General features: G+C 38.5%; 1 protein-coding gene across 1 annotated transcript in view; it reads right to left on the bottom strand.

The window, feature by feature from the left end:
* Positions 1–3,765: 3,765 nt before the first annotated feature.
* The window catches only part of LOC133094012 (cytochrome P450 2C23-like), a 31,507-nt gene continuing 14,360 nt past the window's right edge, over positions 3,766–20,912 (bottom strand). The window contains exons 6-9 of the mRNA XM_061194395.1: positions 10,939–11,080; positions 9,773–9,960; positions 5,949–6,090; positions 3,766–3,977 (exon numbers count right to left, since the gene is read on the bottom strand). Coding sequence (XP_061050378.1) covers positions 3,766–3,977; positions 5,949–6,090; positions 9,773–9,960; positions 10,939–11,080 — 684 coding nt within the window. The remainder of the gene's footprint in view (positions 3,978–5,948; positions 6,091–9,772; positions 9,961–10,938; positions 11,081–20,912) is intronic.

Genomic DNA, 20,912 nt, shown 5'->3' with positions numbered 1-20,912 from the left:
TTTCTCTTTCTGATCTTTCGTTGTTAGTGTATAGGAATGCAAGAGATTTCTGTGCATTAATTTTGTATCCTGCAACTTTACCAGATTCACTGATTAGCTCTAGTAGTTTTCTGGTGGCATCTTTAGGATTCTCTATGTATAGTATCATGTCATCTGCAAACAGTGACAGTTTCACTTCTTCTTTTCCTATTTGGATTCCTTTTATTTCTTTTTCTTCTCTGATTGCCATGGCTAGGACTTCCAAAACTATGTTGAATAACAGTGGCAGGAATGGACATCCTTGTCTTGTTCCTGATCTTAGAGGAAATGCTTTCAGTTTTTCACCGTGGAGAATGATGTTTGCTGTGGGTTTGTCGTATGAGGCCTTTATTATGTTGAGGTAGGCTCCCTCTATGCCCACTTTCTGGAGAGTTTTTATCATAAATGGGTGTTGAATTTTTCAAAAGCTTTTTCTGTATCTATTGAGATGATCATATGGTTTTTATTCTTCAGTTTAATATGGTGTATCACATTGATTGATTTGCATACATTGAAGAATCCTTGCATCCCTGGGATAAATCCCACTTGATCGTGGTGTATAATCCTTTTAATGTGTTGTTGGATTCTGTTTGCTAGTATTTTGTGGAGGATTTTTGTATCTATATTCATCAGTGATATTGGTCTGTAATTTTCTTTTTTTGGAGTATCTTTGTCTGGTTTTGGTATCAGGGTGATGGTGGCCTCATAGAATGAGTTTGGGAGTGTTCCTTCCTCTGCAATTTTTTGGAAGAGTTTGAGAAGGATGGGTGTTAGCTCTTCCCTAAATGTTTGATAGAATTCACCTGTGAAGCCGTCTGGTCCTGGACTTTTGTTTGTTGGAAGATTTTTAATCACAGTTTCAATTTCATTACTTGTGATTGGTCTGTTCATATTTTCTATTTCTTCCTGGTTCAGTCTTGGAAGGTTATACCTTTCTAAGAATTTGTCCCTTTCTTCCAGGCTGCTCATTTTATTGGCATAGAGTTGCTTGTAGTAGTCTCTTAGGATGCTTTGTATTTCTTTAGTGTCCATTGTAACTTCTTTTTCATTTCTAATTTTATTGATTTGAGTCCTCTCCCTCTTTTTCTTGATGAGTCTGGCTAAGGGTTTATCAATTTTGTTTATCTTCCCAGACAACCAGTTTTTAGTTTTATTGATCTTTGCTATTGTTTTCTTTGTTTCTATTTCATTTATTTCTGCTCTGATCGTTATGATTTCTTTCCTTCTACTAACGTTGGGTTTTGTTTGTTCTTGTTTCTGTAGTTCCTTTAGGTGTAAGGTTAGATTGTTTATTTGAGATTTTTCTTGTTTCTTGAGGTAGGATTGTATTGCTCTAAACTTCCCTCTTAGAACTACTTTTGCTGCATCCCATAGGTTTTGGATTGTCATGGTTTGTTGTCATTTATCTCTAGGTATTTTTTGATTTCCTCTTTGATTTATTCAGTGATCTCTTGGTCATTAGTAACATATTGTTTAGCCTCCATGTGTTTGTGTTTTTTATGTTTTTTTCCTTGTAATTGATTTCTAATCTCACAGCGTTGTGGTCAGAAAAGATGCTTGATATGATTTCAATTTTCTTAAATTTCCTGAGCCTTGATTTGTGACCCAAGATGTGCTCTATCCTGGAGAATGTTCCATGTGCACTTGAGAAAAAGTGTAATCTGCTGTTTTTGGATGGAATGTCCTATAGGCAGGCAGATTCTTAACCACTGAGCCACCAGGGAAGTCCAGGAGCACAGAGTCTTAACCACTGGACCACCAGGGAAGTCCCATCTTTATGTTATTTTATTATGGAATTTAACCTCACCTCCCAAACTAGTTTCCTCTTCTGTCTGGTCTCTCTTCATTCTACTAGTTCTGCATCCCAAGTTAGGGAACCTAGCTGGCAAATTCAAAACTTCTCAGAATGCATGGAAGGAGGAGACTCTGAGTGACAAAAGACAAAACTCTTGTTAGCTAGAAAGGAGTGTGAGGGTGGGAAGAAAACAGACGCTCACATGTTAGCAAATCACATTAACATTTAGGTCCAAAATTTACAGCTTCAAAATCCCCACCTCAAGGACCTCAGCTCTACTTTTTTTGTGTGTGGTAAAGTATACACGATGTAAAACTTACCATTTTACCCATTTTTAAGTGTACAGTTTAGTGGCATTCACATGCCACTTCACATTCACAAGGTACTTCACATTCACAATGTGAAGTACATTCACATTGTTATGCAATCATCACCATCGTCTATCTCTAGAACTTTATCTTCCCAAACTGAAACTCCATACCCATTAAACAATAACTCCCCATTCTCCCCCTCCCCCTGCAAGCACCATTCTACTTTGTCTCTATGAGTTTGACTACTCCAGGTACCTCATATAAATGGAATCATACAATATTTGTCCTTTTGTGACTGGCTTATTTCACTTGGCATAATGTCTTCAAGGTTCATCCATTTGTAACATGTGTTAGACTATAAATCCTTCTTTTATAAGGCTGAATAATATTCCATTGTATGTATATAATCACACTTTCTTTATCCATTCATCCACTAATGGACATTTGGGTTGTTTCCACATTTTTGGCTATTGTGAATAATGCTGCTAGGAACATGGGTGTACAAATATCTGTTGGAGAGAACTTAAAAAAAAATCAGTTCTTTTGAGTATACACCCAGAAACTCAGCTCTGCTTTTATTTTTTTATTATTATTTTCTTTTACTGTTTTTTTTGGGGGGGGGCATGCCACGTGGCATATGGGATCTTAGTTCCCTGACCAGGGCTCAAACCCTGTGCTCCCTACGTAGGGAGCACAGAGTCTTAACCACTGTACCGCCTGGGAAGCCCAAGCTCTGCTTTTAAAGCTTCTTTCCCTCCCAGTGTCCTGGAGCCTGGGCTGCCTCCTGGCATTTGAGCCAGCCTTTTGTGGCAGCTGCTGCTCATAGCACTCCACTGGGCCACCACTGGGCAGTTGTTCTAGCCATTCTCTTCTGGGTCACTGTTCTCTTAGCAATACTCAGTCTTTCCTTGCAATCTGCCCGCTTGCTCTCCAACCCCCAGCCCTGACCCTCATCACTTTCTGAAGAAGATGTAACTATGCATGTCTGAATCCTACCTATGACCATGGTTTGAATTCTTATCCAAGGGGGCTCCTTGGGCCCCCATGTAAATCAATGGCTGCAAATAGATGGGGTGGGGCAGGGAGAGATTTGTGGTGGGGATTATCATTTCATCTGTTTATGATATTCTAATTATAGAGTGCCCATAGCTCAAGGAAAGGGATTTTTGAGAATTGATATAAAGTCAAACATTCAAAGAAAATTTATTGTGGAAAAAAAGGATTTATTTTGTGAATGTGGCAGAAATCATGTAAGTGCTTTCCATTGGAAATAGGAAAAAAATACACATAGGCCATTATATTAATTTCTCAATTTTGAAAAACTATAGAAAATCAGCATATCTCCAAAGCCATAGGAAGAGTGAAGGCTCCACTATTTGCCAATTGTCTCAGTAAAGGCCTTCTGTGGGCCTGGTCTTGGTTTGGCTGGATCATGGTCTATAAAGTACTCTATAGGATATAAGTATATTGTTTTACCCTTGGAGTTTTCAGGACCCAGATCCTTTTTGGCAAGGGATTTGTAGGTTTAAACAAATGTCCATCAACTTTTAGTGAGTAGTGTTTCTGTCCTAGGCAGTATTTAAAATGAAAAGAGACTATGGGGTGGGAGAAGGAATGAGAGGAAAAAGCAATTACTTTGATTTAAATTGTTAAAAGAGAAAAGTTCTTCTTTTGTCTAGGGATAAAGCACAGCTTGTAGGGTTGTGGGATGTTGATAAGCCCTGTAACAATGGGTTTGGTCTCTATGTCCTTTGGCTCCCCCAGGGGCTTCAGGACAAAGTTTTGCAGAATGGTGGTGAGAAACAGGAACAACTCCACGCGGGCCAGGCCCTCTCCAACACATGCCCGTTTCCCTGGAAGGAGGAGACAGTTCCATTAGCTTGCTCCAAATTCAAATACAATAGCTGGTATTCAAATACTATACACTCCTAACAGCCAATGAAAACACTGATCAGAAAAGGGATGGCTAAGAAACTGCTGGAGGACAATGAACTGGTACAGTTCTTCTAGACGGATATTTGTCAATACATATCAAAACTCTCTAAAGAAATTTTCACTCTTAATTCAGTAATTCTCCTTCTGGGGATTTATCTGTAGGAATTAGAGATTCACCTATGAGGGTGTCACTTGCATTGTTATTTATGACACTGATGAGTTAGTTGAAAACTAGACATCCACCTATACTGGATTAATTAAATAAATCCTTGTGCATCTATCATGCAACACAACCTAAACATGTTTGTACGGAAGATTATTTAATACTGTCTTATATCACAACACACTAAGCAAAAGCAGGTTATCAAATAGATTGTACAGAATGACCCTGATTTTTTAAAATAAAATATACATTTATTATGTATATCTAGACAACTGTGTGAAGTATATATAGCAAAATATTAACAGCGATTATAGCCTGAATCTGAAACTCAGGCTATAGCTGAAATTGCAAATGATTTTCCTTTTTCTTTTTTCTTTTTTTCCTTTTTACAAATCCACCCATCCACTCATCCATCTATTTATGGCTGCGCTGGGTCCTCGCGGCTGCTCGCGCCCCCCACCCCCACCAGGCTGCGGAGAGCAGGGGCCACTCCTCGCGGCGGTGCGCGGGCCAGCACCGCAGCAGCCCCTCCCGTCACGGAGCTCTGGCCCCAGGCACACGGGCTCAGCAGCCACGGGCCAAGGGCTCCAGAGCGTAGGCCCAGCAGCCGTGGCGCACGGGAGCCCCCGGGCCAGGGCCGGAACCCGAGTTTCCCGCATCGGCAGGTGGACTCCCAACCACTGCACCACCAGGGAAGTCCCTCCGTTCTCTCTTTTTTCTGCTCTTCTGCATTTTCTATCTTTTATACTGAACACTTACTATCACTATAATTAGAAGTAAAACATACTGCTATTTTTGGGGGGCTTTTCTGGTGGCGCAGTGGTTGAGAATCTGCCTGCCAATGCAGGGAACACGGGTTCGAGCCCTGGTCTGGGAAGATCCCACATGCCGCGGAGCAACTAGGCCCGTGAGCCACAATTACTGAGCCTGCGCATCTGGAGCCTGTGCTCCGCGACGAGAGGCCACAACAGTGAGAGGCCTGCGCAACGCGATGAAGAGTGGCCCCCGCTTGCCACAATTAGAGAAAGCCCTCGCACAGAAACGAAAACCCAACACAGCCAAAAGTAAAATAAATAAATAAATATTTAAAAAAAAAATACTGTTATTTTTGAAAATACTAATCAAATGATTGACTAGGGTAACAAAGAAAAAGAATGGGTGCTGAGAAATCCTAAGTTGTCTTTATGACTTTATGAGAACTAGTAACTGGGAGCCAACCAGCGCTTGCAAAGAGGCAAGGTTATGTGGGGCTCCGGACTTCAGAGGGGAAGAAAGAGGATGAAGTGGCCAAGGTGTCTCTGATGGCCTCTCTAAGAATCAGAAAATTAATAATGGTTAATAATTTTATAAGAAGAGAGAAACTTGAACATTTTGTTTTGAAAAAGTCATATTATGAAAGGGAGATCAACAGGCAAGAGTTTGTAAAAGGAGGTCCCTTTGTTATCTGATAATGTGTGACATCTGAATTAAATTGATTTGCCTTGGTTTCTTTAAAAACTAGCATTGTACTCAATCACCAAACAACAAAAGAGTCCCTGGAAGACTTACCTGATCCTACTGGTATACAGACTTAAATGGATCCATCCCGATTTGGGGGCTCATAACAGATTGATTTGATTGACTTTGCTATCATCAGTGGATTACTTAGTTATGCCATATTCAGTAAAGCTAAAAGTTATCCAAAAGGTGCATGTGTATGGTTTGGATGGGGTGTATTTGTATTTACCCATGGAAAAAGGCACGAAGTATTCTGTTTTCCTGACGCTGCCATTTTTATCCAAGAAGTGACCTGGGTCAAACTTCTCTGGGTTGGGAAATTCCTTGCAATCATACAGGACCGAAGACAGTAATGGCAATACAGTAGCGCCCTGGAACCAAGAAATGGAGAGTGGAGTGGCACATTATCATGCTTACCTTTGGTTCATAAAAAGTCTAACACTTTTAATCACAGTGGACTAAATAGGATCGAGCACTCTTAAGTTTGCCTGGAGAGGACTGTCTCGTGTGATGGCTCTTTAACACACATTATCATACAATATCTTTTATCAAGTAATAAGATGGTTCTCTGTGGGAAGAGCACTGTTATGGTCAATGTGCAATAATCAATTGTTAAAAAGCTAAAGTTTGCAACCCATATTGTCTAGACATGCGCTTTACTGGAATTGTTGCCTCAAATTGAAAGAGCTCACATTTCATAATTTTTTTCTTTCTGAATTCAAGTGTGAATGGAAGAAAATGAGAGATGGAAACTTGTAATCTATAAAATCTATTGGATCAAACCCCACTTCCCTCACTTGTAAAACGGGGTGGGGTAACAACAATAGGCTTTCCTCTTTGCCCCATTAGATTTTGTGAGATTTAAATGACAAAATAATAACGACCACTGATACGGAACGCTTCACATTTACCTGACATTGTGTTTAGTAGTTTATAAATTTAATTCTCACTTCAACCATATCCAGTAGGCTCTTTTTGTTTGTTTGTCTGTTTCACATTGTATAAATGCAGAAATTGAGATTCAGAGAGAAGAAATAACTTACTTGAGGTTATACGTTTAGCAAGTGGCATGGTTAGAATTTGACCCATCTATCTATGGGTCATAAAGCACCCCTGTTTAAGTGAAAGCCTCCTCTTCCCATTTTTACTTCATTTTGTATTTCCTGAAACATTATTTCACAAGTTTTGGAGTAGGTAATACATGCACATGGTATAAAATACAAAAAAAAAAAAAAAAAAGTACAAAAGGGTACAAAGTGAAAATAAGTCTCTTTCCTATTCTCAAGTCTCCTGGTTTCCTTCTTAATGTAATCACTGTTACCAGTGTATGATATATCCTTTACAAGATATCTTATGGATTAAAAAAAAAAGGTGCACACCTATTTCCTACTTTTTCCACAAATAGCAGCATCCTGTAGTGTTCTGTAGCTTGCTTAGTATTCTACTTTACATAAATAATTTTCAGGGAATTCCCTGGCGGTCCAGTGGTTAGGACTTGGTGCTTTCACTGCCAGGGACCAGTTTCGATCCCTGGTCGGGGATCTAAGATCCTGTAAGCCATGCAGCGTGGCCAAAAATAATAATAATAATAATAATAATAATTTTAAGTCCTTTTTAAATGAATATTCAGCACCAATATTGCTGCAATGAATATTATTTTGGGGGAAATATACACAAAGGATAAATTCCTAGTAGTGGAACTGCTTTTCAAATTTCTATGCACATTTTGAATTTTCATAGAAATTGCAATGATGCCTTCCATGGAAGTTACACCAATTTATACTACTAGCAAAAACATATGTTTTTTTATATCTTGCCAACATATTGTGACAAGTGAAAACATGTTTCTTTATCATTTTTATTTTCAATATATTTTATTGTGTAAGTATATTTTCACATATTTAAAAACCATTTGTAATTACTTTCACTCAAATTTAAATTTTGTCTCCCATGCATTTTATCTGTTGGTTCTGGGGTTATTTCATGCTGACTGTAGGAGTTCATTTTATTTTTCAGTAATTAGTTCTTTGTTCTTATGAACTATGAAACATTTTGTCTCAATTTGTCAATTGTCTTTTTACTTTGTTTCTTTTTCTTAGGTAGATTTTTCTTATTTGCATGTAACCAAATTTATCCATTTTTAAATGTATAGCCCTCTTATTCCTCTTTTCTTTGGTCAATGTTAGAAAGTCTTTCTTCACTCTGAAATTCTCAAAAAAAATTATTGCTTTTATCCTTAGCACTTTTATAGTTTAATATTCTATGTGTATATATTTGAGCCACCAAGAATAAATTTTCATATGAAATTTATTTTATATGAAAGTTTGAGGTAGGGATTTATTATTCTTTTTTTTCCAACTCCCCTGGGAGTTCTACAACTGAATAATCAATATTTTTCCTCTAGGTTACAAGGAAAAAGCCACCTTTATCATATACTAAGTTTCCATGTATAATTACATTTATTTCTAGACTTTATTTGATTGGTCTGTCTACTCAAGAAGCTGTATTATAGTGCTTTAATAACTGTGACCTTATATTATGTTTTAATATTTGGTAGGACCTGTCCCTGACTATTCTTTATTTTTTAATTTCCATATCAAATTTGAGATCTGTTAGTTTAGTTCCAAAAAAGTATCTAGTTTATATTTTCATTGAGATCTCATAAATGCATAGATTAATTTCAGGGTAACTGCTATCTTCCTACCTGAACACAGAATAAGTCTTCTAATTTATTCAAAACTTGTATATCTTTCATTAACATTTTAAGGGGTTTTTTTTTTGTATAAATCTTGCAAATTTCTTATCAAGTATATTCCTAAGTATTTTATCCTTGTTTTCATCAATAAAAAGCTTTTATTCATTATGTTTTTAAAACATAGCTTTTATTTTATATAGGGTAGAAATCGATTTTTTTAATAATAAATTTGTACCCAACCACTGGAAAATTCTATTTTCGCAGTGGTACTGAAGTTAATTTTCTTGAGTTTTCCAGGTACAGTTATGTCACCTACAAATTGACGCCAGCTCTTAAATGTTTTATCTCATTACCTTTTTCTAATTCTAGTTAAATACTGGTAATGGTGGATAGCCTTGTCTTATTCTTGATATTAATAGGAATGCTTTTAGTCAAAAAGCATGATTTGGGAAATATGTTTTCCGTGGCTAATGAGGTATTTATCTATTCTTATTTTTTTAAGGGTTAAACTCTTTAATATTATCAAAAGCATTTTCTGTACAAATGTGATTATCATGTGATTTTTCTCTAAATTCTATTTATATGGTGAATTTTATTAAACCAGATTTTCTGGTGTTAGACCATTCCTGTGTTCCTGATTACCTTCACTTGCTGGTGATGTAGTATTTTTAATGTGATGCTAGACTTATGTGTTAATAGACTTTTGCTTTGACATTTGGCAGTAAGGTTGGGGGCTGTTTCAGTTTTGCAGTATTCTGTCACCTTTTCTTCCTCTTCTATACTCTTGAATGGATTAAATGTAAAACCCAACCCCTAAATCACTACAGAAGACTGACTACAGAAGACTGACTACTCTTCTGTTAATTGTTAACTGTTATGGGCAGCAATACCCCAAATGTCCTGGTATATGAGGTCTTCAGAGGAAAGAATTAGGGTTAAAGAAAGTTGACATTTGACTTGATTACTTTAGAGCTGCATATACATTTTCCATCTCTTCCCCCTTTTTAAAATCCATCATGGAAAATCAGGTTTCTGTTCCCACAAGATTCGCATTAATGCAAATCACTTCTCCCTCAATACATTCTACGTGAGAGTGTGAGGGGCCTTGGGAGCCCCAGGTCAGCTTCCCCATTCCAGGAAGGCAGAGACAGGACCACAGAGGTGACAGAATGGCCTGAGGGTGTACTGTATGGCAATGACAGATTTCAAACCCAGGCCATGTGACTCTGACCTTGTGTTCTTTCCATGTCTCTCAATTGCCTCTCCTCCTGAAACAGAACTGAGATGTCTCTAACAGGCCCCACTGAGGTATCATGCTGCCCCTTCTATCCCAGCCAGCTTTCCCAGACACCTCTAACCTTAGGGATGAAGTACTGTCTGAATTTCGTGTCCCGGACCACAGTACGGGGCATGTTAGAAGGAAGGAGGGTGATGTATCTTTGTATCTCATGAAGCACGGCCTCTGTATAGGGCAGCTTTATCTTGTCCTTCATGCAGGGGCTTTGGTTGCATCCAATTACACGGTCAATTTCTTCATGAACTTTGGCTGCAAAGACATGAATCATGAATGCTACTCAAGAGATGTGTCCCCTGGACACCTGGAAATGCTTACGATGTATAATAGAAAGTGGCCTAGAAAAGGCTCCCAAGGTCAAAGACATGTTGCTAAACAGCCCACGGGTCTGCTCCTCAATGGAATTTCTATTTTCTATTTTCTGGTCTAAAAGACCAGAGATTTTGCTGCAGGAAACATAAAAGCTGCATCAGCTATGTCCTTGGCCTCCTGCCTGAATTGGTTTGTCCTCCTGTACAGGTGAGGAGATGACATCTGTGGCAGGGATTAAGGTTTACCCCAGATTCCTGGCAAAGCAGCTGTAGAGAGGAAATGTTTAATCCTCACTTCAGTAGGAGCATCTGCTTTGTCAGCCTCATCCAGTCTCCTACACATTTTGTGGGAATGGCAAACACCATTTTGTTAAGCAGTATAAACACTGGCTTTCTAAGACCTGTGCTCTGAGAACGTGCTTGAGAAAATCACACTACTACAATTTCATTTTTTAATTTTAAATTACATTGGAGCTAAAAATTCCCTTTGGGGAGTCTGATCCATTTTCAAGATGGAAAAACACAGGTCTGTGAGGTGAAATAACTTGTCTGAGGTCACACAGCCAGGTATGGGCAGGCCGAGAATGAGAATCCACCGTGGGAATCCATGCATCCCTCATCTAAATAAGGCTCACTCTTCAGCATTGCATCACATATGGAAGAGCGGGGATTCAGAAGCTCCTCTGTGTTTAAACTTAAATGAAAGTCTTTGGGTTCGTAAAGTTCTCTCTTTCTTATCAGCATCATTTGATATAATTCTGATCTATAAAATCAAACCACATGGATGACCCTTTGCATGATGTTCTACAAGGCAGTCCAAAGAAAGAGAAGTCATCACTGCCAGTAATATCTTCCCACCCTCACCAGTGCCAGGAGCTCATATTTTATCCTACATAAATACTTAGGATATTTGCTGTACCTTGAACCTCAGGGTATTTCATTAGGAGCAGGAGCCCATAGCTCAGAGTGATACTGGTTGTCTCTATTCCCGCTGAAAACAGATTTGATCCACAGGCTGTCAAGTTCTCCAAGTGAAATTCAGACTCTGGGTTCTGTTTCTCCTGTAGATGGTACAGTTAATGGCCACATAAGTTAAAAAGAAGGCAGTGGCTTATCAGAGCTCTATGATCACACCCCATCACTAGCAATAGGCTTCATTTTGTGCACGGTAGGGTGGTAGATAAAAAAATCCGTCATGGAATGGAAACTTCTGGTTCAAATCCCGGGTTGGTCAATGAACAGATGTGTGCACTTGGCAAGTTACTTTACCTTTTTACTCAATTTCATCATCTGTGAAAATAGGGTAAAAAATAGAACATACCCCATAGGGTTATTATAAAGATTAAAAGAATTAATCGGTGGAAGATCTTGGAAAAATTCTTCATATATACAAATACTCAAAGAATGCTATCTTCTTTTACTATATTTAACGAAAAAGACCAGATGATAAGCTCCATGTGAGCACAATGTAGAGAAATCACTGGTTTGGGACTGGTCTGTTTCCTTCACTTACAAAGACTTAGGTATTCGCAGCCCCACACTCTCACATATGACACTCATCATTATTAATGGCATTTCTTTTTTTTTTTAATTGGAGTATAATTGCTTTACAATGTTGTGTTAGTTTCTGCTGTACAACAAAGTAAATCAGCTATATGTATACATATATCCCCTCCCTCTTAAGCCTCCCTCCCACCCACCCCCATTATTGGCATTTCTACTATGAAGATTGTACTTGTACATATAGGACATTTTGACTTATAATTTTTTGCATGGAATCTACAAAGTCTTTAGAAAATAAACTGATCCAGGGCTTAAACACAGTGACTGAGCTTTCTTTTTTTTTTTTTTTTTTGCACCCTTCTAATGTTTAAATCAAAAATATATTTTTATTTTTATTTTTTCATATATCTACATTTACTTTGCAAAAGTAATACATATACATCATAGAAATACAAATACATTGTAGTATTACATACAGGAATGCATTATATGTGTACAAATACATGAACATTGTCAATAATTTAGAAAATACAGGGGAACTAGAAGAAAATTAATCCTATCATTTAAGTAATAAACATTGACAATATTTTGGCATATATTCCCCAATTTTTTTTTTCTTTTTTTTGAATTTTAGAATTTTATTTATTTTTTTATACAGCAGGTTCTTATTAGTAATCCATTTTATACATATTAGTGTATATATGTCAATCCCAATCTCCCAGTTCATCCCACCACCACCACCACCACCACCCCCGACTTTCCCCCCTTGGTGTCCATACGTTTGTTCTCTACATCTGTGTCTCTATTTCTGCCTTGCAAACCAGCTCATCTGTACCATTTTTCTAGATTCCACATATACACGTTAATATACGATATTTGTTTTTCCCTTTCTGATTTACTTCACTCTGGATGATAGTCTCTAGATCAATCCACGTCTCTACAAATGACCCAATTTCATTCCTTTTTATGGCTGAGTAATATTCCATTGTATATATGTACCACATCTTCTTTATCCATTTGTCAGTCGATGGGCATTTAGGTTGCTTCCATGACTGGCTATTGTAAATAGTGCTGCAATGAACATTGGGGTGCATGTGTCTTTTTGAATTATGGTTTCCTCTGGGTATATGCCCAGGAATGGGATTGCTGGGTCATATGGTAGTTCTATTTTTAGTTTTTTAAGGAACCTCCATACTGTTCTCCACAGTGGCTGTATCAATTTATATTCCCACCAACAGTGCAAGAGGGTTCCCTTTTCTCCACACCCTCTCCAGCGTTCATTGTTTGTAGATTTTCTGATGATGCCCATTCTAACTGGCGTGAGGTGAGATACCTCATTGTAGTTTTGATTTGCATTTCTCTAATAATTAGTGATGCTGAGCAGGTTTTCATGTGCTTCTTGGCCATCTGTATGTCTTCTTTGGAGACACGTCTATTTAGGTCTTCTACCCAGTTTTTGATTGGTTTGTTTGTTTTTTTAATATTGAGCTGCATGAGCTGCTTATATATTTTGGAGATTAATCCTTTGTCTGTTGATTCATTTGCAAATATCTTCTCCCATTCTGAGGGCTGTCTTTTCATCTTGTTTATAGTTTCCTTTGCTGTGCAAAAGCTTTTAAGTTTCATTAGGTCCCATTTGTTTATTTTTGTTTTCCTTTCCATTACTCTAGAAGGTGGGTCAAAAAAAGATCTTGCTGTGATTTATGTCAAAGAGTGTTCTTCCTATGTTTTCCTCTAAGAGCTTTATAGTGTCTGGTCTTACATTTAGATCTTTAATCCGTTTTCAGTTTCTTTTTGTGTATGGTGTTAGGGAGTGTTCTAATTTCATTCTTTTACATGTAGCTGTCCAGTTTTCCCAGCACCACTTATTGAAGAGACTGTCTTTTCTCCATTGTATGTCCTTGCCTCCTTTGTCATAGATTAGTTGACCATAGGTGCGTGGATTTATCTCTAGGCTTTCTATCCTATTCCATTGATCTATGTTTCTGTTTTTGTGCCAGTACCATATTGTCTTGATTACTGTAGCTTTGTAGTATAGTCTGAACTCAGGGAGTCTGATTCCTCCAGCTCCATTTTTTTCCCCTCAAGATTGCTTTGGCTATTCGGGGTTTTTGTGTCTCCATACAAATTTTAAGATTTTTTTTTGTTCTAGTTCTGTAAAAAATGCCATTGGTAATTTGATAGGGACTGCATTGAATCTGTAGATTGCTTTGGGTAGTATAGTCATTTTTACAATATTGATTCTTCCAATCCAAGAACATGGTATATCTCTCCATCTGTTTGTGTCATCTTTGATTTCTTTCATCAGTGTCTTATAGTTTTCTGCGTACAGGTCTTTTACCTCCTTAGGTAGGTTTGTTCCTAGGTATTGTATTCTTTTTGTTGCAGTGGTGAATGGGGGGTGTTTCCTTAATTTCTCTTTCTGATCTTTCGTTGTTAGTGTATAGGAATGCAAGAGATTTCTGTGCATTAATTTTGTATCCTGCAACTTTACCAGATTCACTGATTAGCTCTAGTAGTTTTCTGGTGGCATCTTTAGGATTCTCTATGTATAGTATCATGTCATCTGCAAACAGTGACAGTTTCACTTCTTCTTTTCCTATTTGGATTCCTTTTATTTCTTTTTCTTCTCTGATTGCCATGGCTAGGACTTCCAAAACTATGTTGAATAACAGTGGCAGGAATGGACATCCTTGTCTTGTTCCTGATCTTAGAGGAAATGCTTTCAGTTTTTCACCGTGGAGAATGATGTTTGCTGTGGGTTTGTCGTATGAGGCCTTTATTATGTTGAGGTAGGCTCCCTCTATGCCCACTTTCTGGAGAGTTTTTATCATAAATGGGTGTTGAATTTTTCAAAAGCTTTTTCTGTATCTATTGAGATGATCATATGGTTTTTATTCTTCAGTTTAATATGGTGTATCACATTGATTGATTTGCATACATTGAAGAATCCTTGCATCCCTGGGATAAATCCCACTTGATCGTGGTGTATAATCCTTTTAATGTGTTGTTGGATTCTGTTTGCTAGTATTTTGTGGAGGATTTTTGTATCTATATTCATCAGTGATATTGGTCTGTAATTTTCTTTTTTTGGAGTATCTTTGTCTGGTTTTGGTATCAGGGTGATGGTGGCCTCATAGAATGAGTTTGGGAGTGTTCCTTCCTCTGCAATTTTTTGGAAGAGTTTGAGAAGGATGGGTGTTAGCTCTTCCCTAAATGTTTGATAGAATTCACCTGTGAAGCCGTCTGGTCCTGGACTTTTGTTTGTTGGAAGATTTTTAATCACAGTTTCAATTTCATTACTTGTGATTGGTCTGTTCATATTTTCTATTTCTTCCTGGTTCAGTCTTGGAAGGTTATACCTTTCTAAGAATTTGTCCCTTTCTTCCAGGCTGCTCATTTTATTGGCATAGAGTTGCTTGTAGTAGTCTCTTAGGATGCTTTGTATTTCTTTAGTGTCCATTGTAACTTCTTTTTCATTTCTAATTTTATTGATTTGAGTCCTCTCCCTCTTTTTCTTGATGAGTCTGGCTAAGGGTTTATCAATTTTGTTTATCTTCCCAGACAACCAGCTTTTAGTTTTATTGATCTTTGCTATTGTTTTCTTTGTTTCTATTTCATTTATTTCTGCTCTGATCGTTATGATTTCTTTCCTTCTACTAACGTTGGGTTTTGTTTGTTCTTGTTTCTGTAGTTCCTTTAGGTGTAAGGTTAGATTGTTTATTTGAGATTTTTCTTGTTTCTTGAGGTAGGATTGTATTGCTCTAAACTTCCCTCTTAGAACTGCTTTTGCTGCATCCCATAGGTTTTGGATTGTCATGGTTTGTTGTCATTTGTCTCTAGCTATTTTTTGATTTCTTCTTTGATTTCTTTAGTGATCTCTTGGTTATTTAGTAGCACACTGTTTAGCCTCCATGTATGTGTGTTTTATACAGTTTTTTTTCCTGTAATTGATTTCCAATCTCATAGCGTTGTTGTTAGAAAAGATGCTTGATACGATTTCCATCTTCTTAAATTTTCCAAGGCTTGATTTGTGACCCACGATGTGATCTATCCTGGAGAATGTTCCATGTGCACTTGAGAAGAAGGTGTTTTCTGCCACTTTTGGGTGGAATGTTCTATAAATATCAATTAAATCTATCTGGTCTAACGTGTCATTTAAAGCTTGTGTTTCCTTATTAATTTTCTGTCTGGATTATCTGTCCATTGGTGTAAGTGAGGTGTTAAAGTCCCCCACTATTATTATGTTACTGTCGATTTCCTCTTTTATAGCGATTAGCATTTGCCTTATGTATTGAGGTGCTCCTATGTTGGGTGCATATATATTTATAATTGTTATATCTTCTTCTTGGATTGATCCCTTGATCATTATGTAGTGTCCTTGCTTGTCTCTTTTAACATTCTTTATTTTAAAGTCTATTTTATCTGATATGAGTATTGCCACTCCAGCTTTCTTTTGGTTTCCATTTGCATGGAATATCTTTTTCCATCCCCTCACTTTCCGTCTGCATGTGTCCCTAAGTCTGAAGTGGGTCTCTTGTAGACAGCATATATATGGGTTTTGTTTTTGCATCCATTCAGTGAGCCTGTGTCATTTGGTTGGAGCATTTAATCCATTCACATTTAATTCAGCATTTAATCCATTCATTAAGGTAATTATCGATATGTATGTTCCTATTACCATTTTAATTGTTTTGGGTTTGTTTTTGTAGGTCCTTTTCTTCTCTTGTGTTTCCCACTTAGAGAAGTTCCTTTAGCATTTGTTGTAGAGTTGGTTTGGTGGTGCTGAATTCTCTTAGCTTTTGCTTGTCTGTAAAGCTTTTGATTTCTCCATCGAATCTGAATGAGATCCTTGCCAGGTAGAGTAATCTTGCTTGTAGGTTCTTCCCTTTCATCACTTTAAATATATCATGCCACTCCCTTCTGGCTTGTAGAGTTTCTGCTGAGAAATCAGCTGTTAACCTTATGGGAGTTCCCTTGTATGTTATTTGTCATTTTTCCCTTGTTGCTTTTAATAATTTTTCTTTGTCTTTAATTTTTGTCAATTTGATTACTATGTGTCTCAGTGTGTTTCTCCTTGGGTTTCTCCTGCCTGGGACTCTCTGTGCGTCCTGGACTTGGGAGGCTATTTCCTTTCCCATGTTAGTGAAGTTTTCGACTATAATCTCTTCAAATATTTTCTCAGGTCCTTTCCCTCTCTCTTCTCCTTCTGGGACCTCTATAATGCGAATGTTGTTGCATTTAATGTTGTCCCAGAGGTCTGTTAGCTGTCTTCATTTCTTTTCATTCTTTTTTCTTTATTCTGTTCCACAGCAGTGAACTCCACCATTCTGTCTTCCAGGCCACTTATCCGTTCTTCTGCCTCAGTTATTCTGCTATTGATTCCTTCTAGTGTATTTTTCATTTCAGTTATTGTATTGTTCATCTCTGTTTGTTTGTTCTTTAATTCTTCTAGGTGTGTGTTCTTTAATTCTCCTAGGTGTTTGTTAAACATTTCTTGCATCTTCTCAATCTTTGCCTCCATTCTTTTTCTGAGGTCCTGGATCATCTTCACTATCATTATTCTGAATTCTTTTTCTGGAAGGTTGCCTATCTCCACTTCATTTAGTTTTTTTTCTGGTGTTTTATCTTGTTCCTTCATCTGGTACATGGTCCTCTGCCTTTTCATTTTGTCTGTCTTTCTGTGAATGTGGTTTTCATTCCACAGGCTGCAGGATTGTAGCTCTTCTTGCTTCTGCTGTCTACCCTCTGGGGGATGAGGCTATCTAAGAGGCTTGTGCAAACTACCTAATGGGAGGGACTGGTGGTGGGTAGAGCTGGGTGTTGCTCTGGTGGGCAGAAGCTCAGTAAAACTTTAATCCACTATCTGCTGATGGATGGGGCTGAGTTCCCTCCCTGTTGGTTGTTTGTCCTGAGGTGACCCAGCACTGGAGGCTACAAGCTCTTTGGTGGGGCTGTTGGTGGACTCCAGGAGGGCTCACGCCAAGGAGTACTTCCCAGAACTTCTGCTGCCAGTGTCCTTGTCCTCACGGTGAGACACAGCCACCCCCCCCAACAGGAGACCCTCCAACACTAGCAGGTAGGTCTAGTTCAGTCTTCTATGGGTCACTGCTCCTTCCCCCTGGGTCCTGATGTGCACACTACTTTGTGTGTGCCCTCCAAGAGTGGAGTCTCTGTTTCCCCCAGTCCTGTTGAAGTCCTGCAATCAAGTCCTGCTAGCCTTCAAAGTCTGATTCTCTGGGAATTCCTCCTCCTGTTGCCGGACCCCCAGGTTGGGAAGCCTGACTTGGGGCTCAGAACCTTCACTCCAGTGGGTGGACTTCTTTTTTTTTTTCATTTTTTTTTAAGAATTTGTTTTTTGTTTTTTAATTTATTTATTTTTGGCTGTGTTGGGTCTTCGTTGTTGCACGGGCTTTCTCTAGTTGCAGTGAGTGGGGGCTACTCTTCGTTGTGGTGCGTGGGCTTCTCATTGCGGTGGCTTCTCTTGTTGCAGAGCACGGGCTCTAGGCACACGGGTTTCAGTAGTTGCAGCATGCGGGCTCAGCAGTTGTGGTGCATGGGCTTAGTTGCTCCGCAGAATGTGCGATCTTCCCGGACCAGGGATCGAACCCGTGATCCCTGCATTGGCAGGCAGATTCTTAACCACTGCGCCACCAGGGAAGTCCCAGTGGGTGGACTTCTGTGGTATAATTGTTCTCCAGTTTGTGAGTCACCCATGCAGTGGTTATGGGATTTGATTTTATTGTGCTTGCGCCCCTCCTACCGTCTCATTGTGGCTTCTCCTTTGTCTTTGGATGTGGGGTATCTTTTTTGGTGAGTTCCAGTGTCTCCCTGTTGATGATTGTTCAGCAGTTAGTTGTGATTCCAGTGCTCTCGCAAGAGGGAGTGAGTGCATGTCCTTCTACTCTGCCATCTTGAACCAATCTCTGAGCTTTCTATTTTACAATTACTATACTAAAAATAATAGGGATTAAATCTTCTTCGTTGATGTATCCCCAACCCTTGGCACAATAGCCGGCACTAAGAATTTGTTGAATAAATTATTGTTTAATATATATAAACTAGTTAAGCTAATAAAATCTCTATTTTTCACTATAATTAAATTATTTTCATTGCTGATTAATTTTTGGTGGGCTTTTAATACCACTGTTTTTAAATTTAAGAAAAGTATTAGAGTACTTCTTTTAACTATTAGCTTTACTTTTAAAGCTCTGTATCAAGTTTTTCTTAACTCAGTTTCTTTATACCATGTCTCTCCTGTTCATTTCAAAATGGGATGATTTCTGCATACGGATGTCCAAGTTTTTAGGCACATTGCCACTTCCTACCTATAGTTCTTACTGCCTTGATCTGGAATACTAAGCATTTTAAATAACTCCCTCACAACAGAAAGTCCAGTAGGTTTTGAAAAATCTTTGCTTGGGAAGAGAGTGAGGGAGAAAATGGAAATATCAACATATCTTCTATTTATGTTCTAACTCTCTATTTATGTTCTAACTCTGTAATTTAGCTAAGTAGAACTCCACCATTGGTGAACTCCACCATTTTGTTTAATTTTTAACACACCCGTATCTGTTACGTAGTAAGGTTTAGAGATTAAAACATAATGCAACAAAATTTACAGGAAAGCAGAAATGCTTCAGAAGTTTCTACCCATTTTCTATTGATAGTTATCTTAAAGGAAAAATAGATGTGGAGGGGAGGAGAGGAAGGAATGGTTGAAATCCAGACGTTGGCGTATCAACTTTCTTTTGTTCCTTCCTCTAGACTCTTTCAGAGGATCTCAAGGCTTTGGTATGTATGCTAACAACTGTCCGTGGTCCCTTTCCAGTGTTTCCTGTATTGGTGAATGGCCCCAGCTTCCATCCAGTTAGGCAAGCCAGGGACACAGCTCCTCATCTCTTGCATTTCCCAGCTCACCACCAAGACTGTTAATTTTACCTCCTAAAAGTATCTCAAATCTATCCACGTCTCTTCATTTCCACCACCAGTACCCTTGGCCATCTTCTTTGCCTTGGGCCAGTGCAATCATCTCGTATAGAAAATGCTATTGGTTCTCTGCTCAGATCCCTTTTACTGGTTCTGATAACCTACCTCACAGCTGCTTTGGCTCACACCTGCAACTTTCTCTGGAGTCCCTTGGACACTGGACCCACAATGACAAGAGAAGCCTGGGAGGGAATCAGTCTCCCAGACCACCCTCATGGGGCTGCCTGTGACCAATGACTGATAGGTGCAAGAGTACAAAAGCCCAGCTCCATTGCCCCAGGGAAGGACAAACTCTGCAGTGCAATTTATACTCTAGAGCCCCCTGTAGGATCAGGTAGAGACTAGGCTTCACCTGAAACCACATCTATTTTTAATTTTTCCCCTTCCTTATCCTGTTTCTCTCATTCACATACATAGAAGTTTCTCCTGATAGCACTCCCTTAATAAATCACTTCCACACAAATCCCTATTTTAGGCTCTGCTACCAGGAAATTTACCCTGAAACAACTCCTAGCTGTTCTCCTTGCATTCACTGTTGACCCCTACAATCTGTTCTCCACATCACAAATATGGTCATCTTTTACACAGTGCTTAGACCCTGCAAATGATTTTCACTGATATTAGGATAAAAGCTAAACTAATTAATGTGTCCGGCCAGGCCCTGCATGAATGGTCTGCCTGCTGACCTCTTGCTGTTTCAGCTTCTCTCCCACCACTCTCCCCTGCTCCCTCCCTTCCAGCCACACTGACTTTCTGTCTACCCCTCATATCCCCAAGCTTCCCTCTGCCTCAGGGCCTTTGCACATCTTGTTCCTCTGCTTGGTATATTTTTCTTTGCTACTTTTATGCAGATAATCTCTACTCACCTTTCAGCTCTCAGCTCAATTGTTCACCTATGTGAGCAGGGATGTATCCACTGGGCCTTGGTTTAGAAGTCCCTTCCTGACTTGAATTAGACTAGCATTAGTGTTCCTGCCACATTCTCCCATAACAATCTTGTACTTCCCCTATTAGCACTTGTTACTGTTTGTTTTGATGATCTTTGCACTCGATTGTAAGCTCCATTAAGTCAAGGACTGTATCTTTGTTAATTAATTAATTAATTATTTCAATAATTATTTCAATAAATATTTATGTTTATCTACAATATTTTAGGCATTGTGCTAGTTGCTGGTGATACAAAGCATGAAAAATCGACAATACTGCAGCCCTTTGGAGTATACAGTGTAGTGGAGAATGTAGAGGTAAATTAAATAAATACTTTGTTAAACTATGATAAGTGCTATGAAAGAAAATTACAGGGTAGTATCTGATTCATCATTTTATTCCCTTTACCAAGCACCATGACTGATACAGAGTTGGTGCTAAATAAAATCTTTAAATGATTGAATTTATAACCTG

The sequence above is a fragment of the Eubalaena glacialis genome, chromosome 1 (assembly GCF_028564815.1).
Source record: "Eubalaena glacialis isolate mEubGla1 chromosome 1, mEubGla1.1.hap2.+ XY, whole genome shotgun sequence".
In the NCBI taxonomy this organism is placed as follows: domain Eukaryota; kingdom Metazoa; phylum Chordata; class Mammalia; order Artiodactyla; family Balaenidae; genus Eubalaena; species Eubalaena glacialis.
This window is presented reverse-complemented; position numbering and strand designations above follow the sequence as displayed.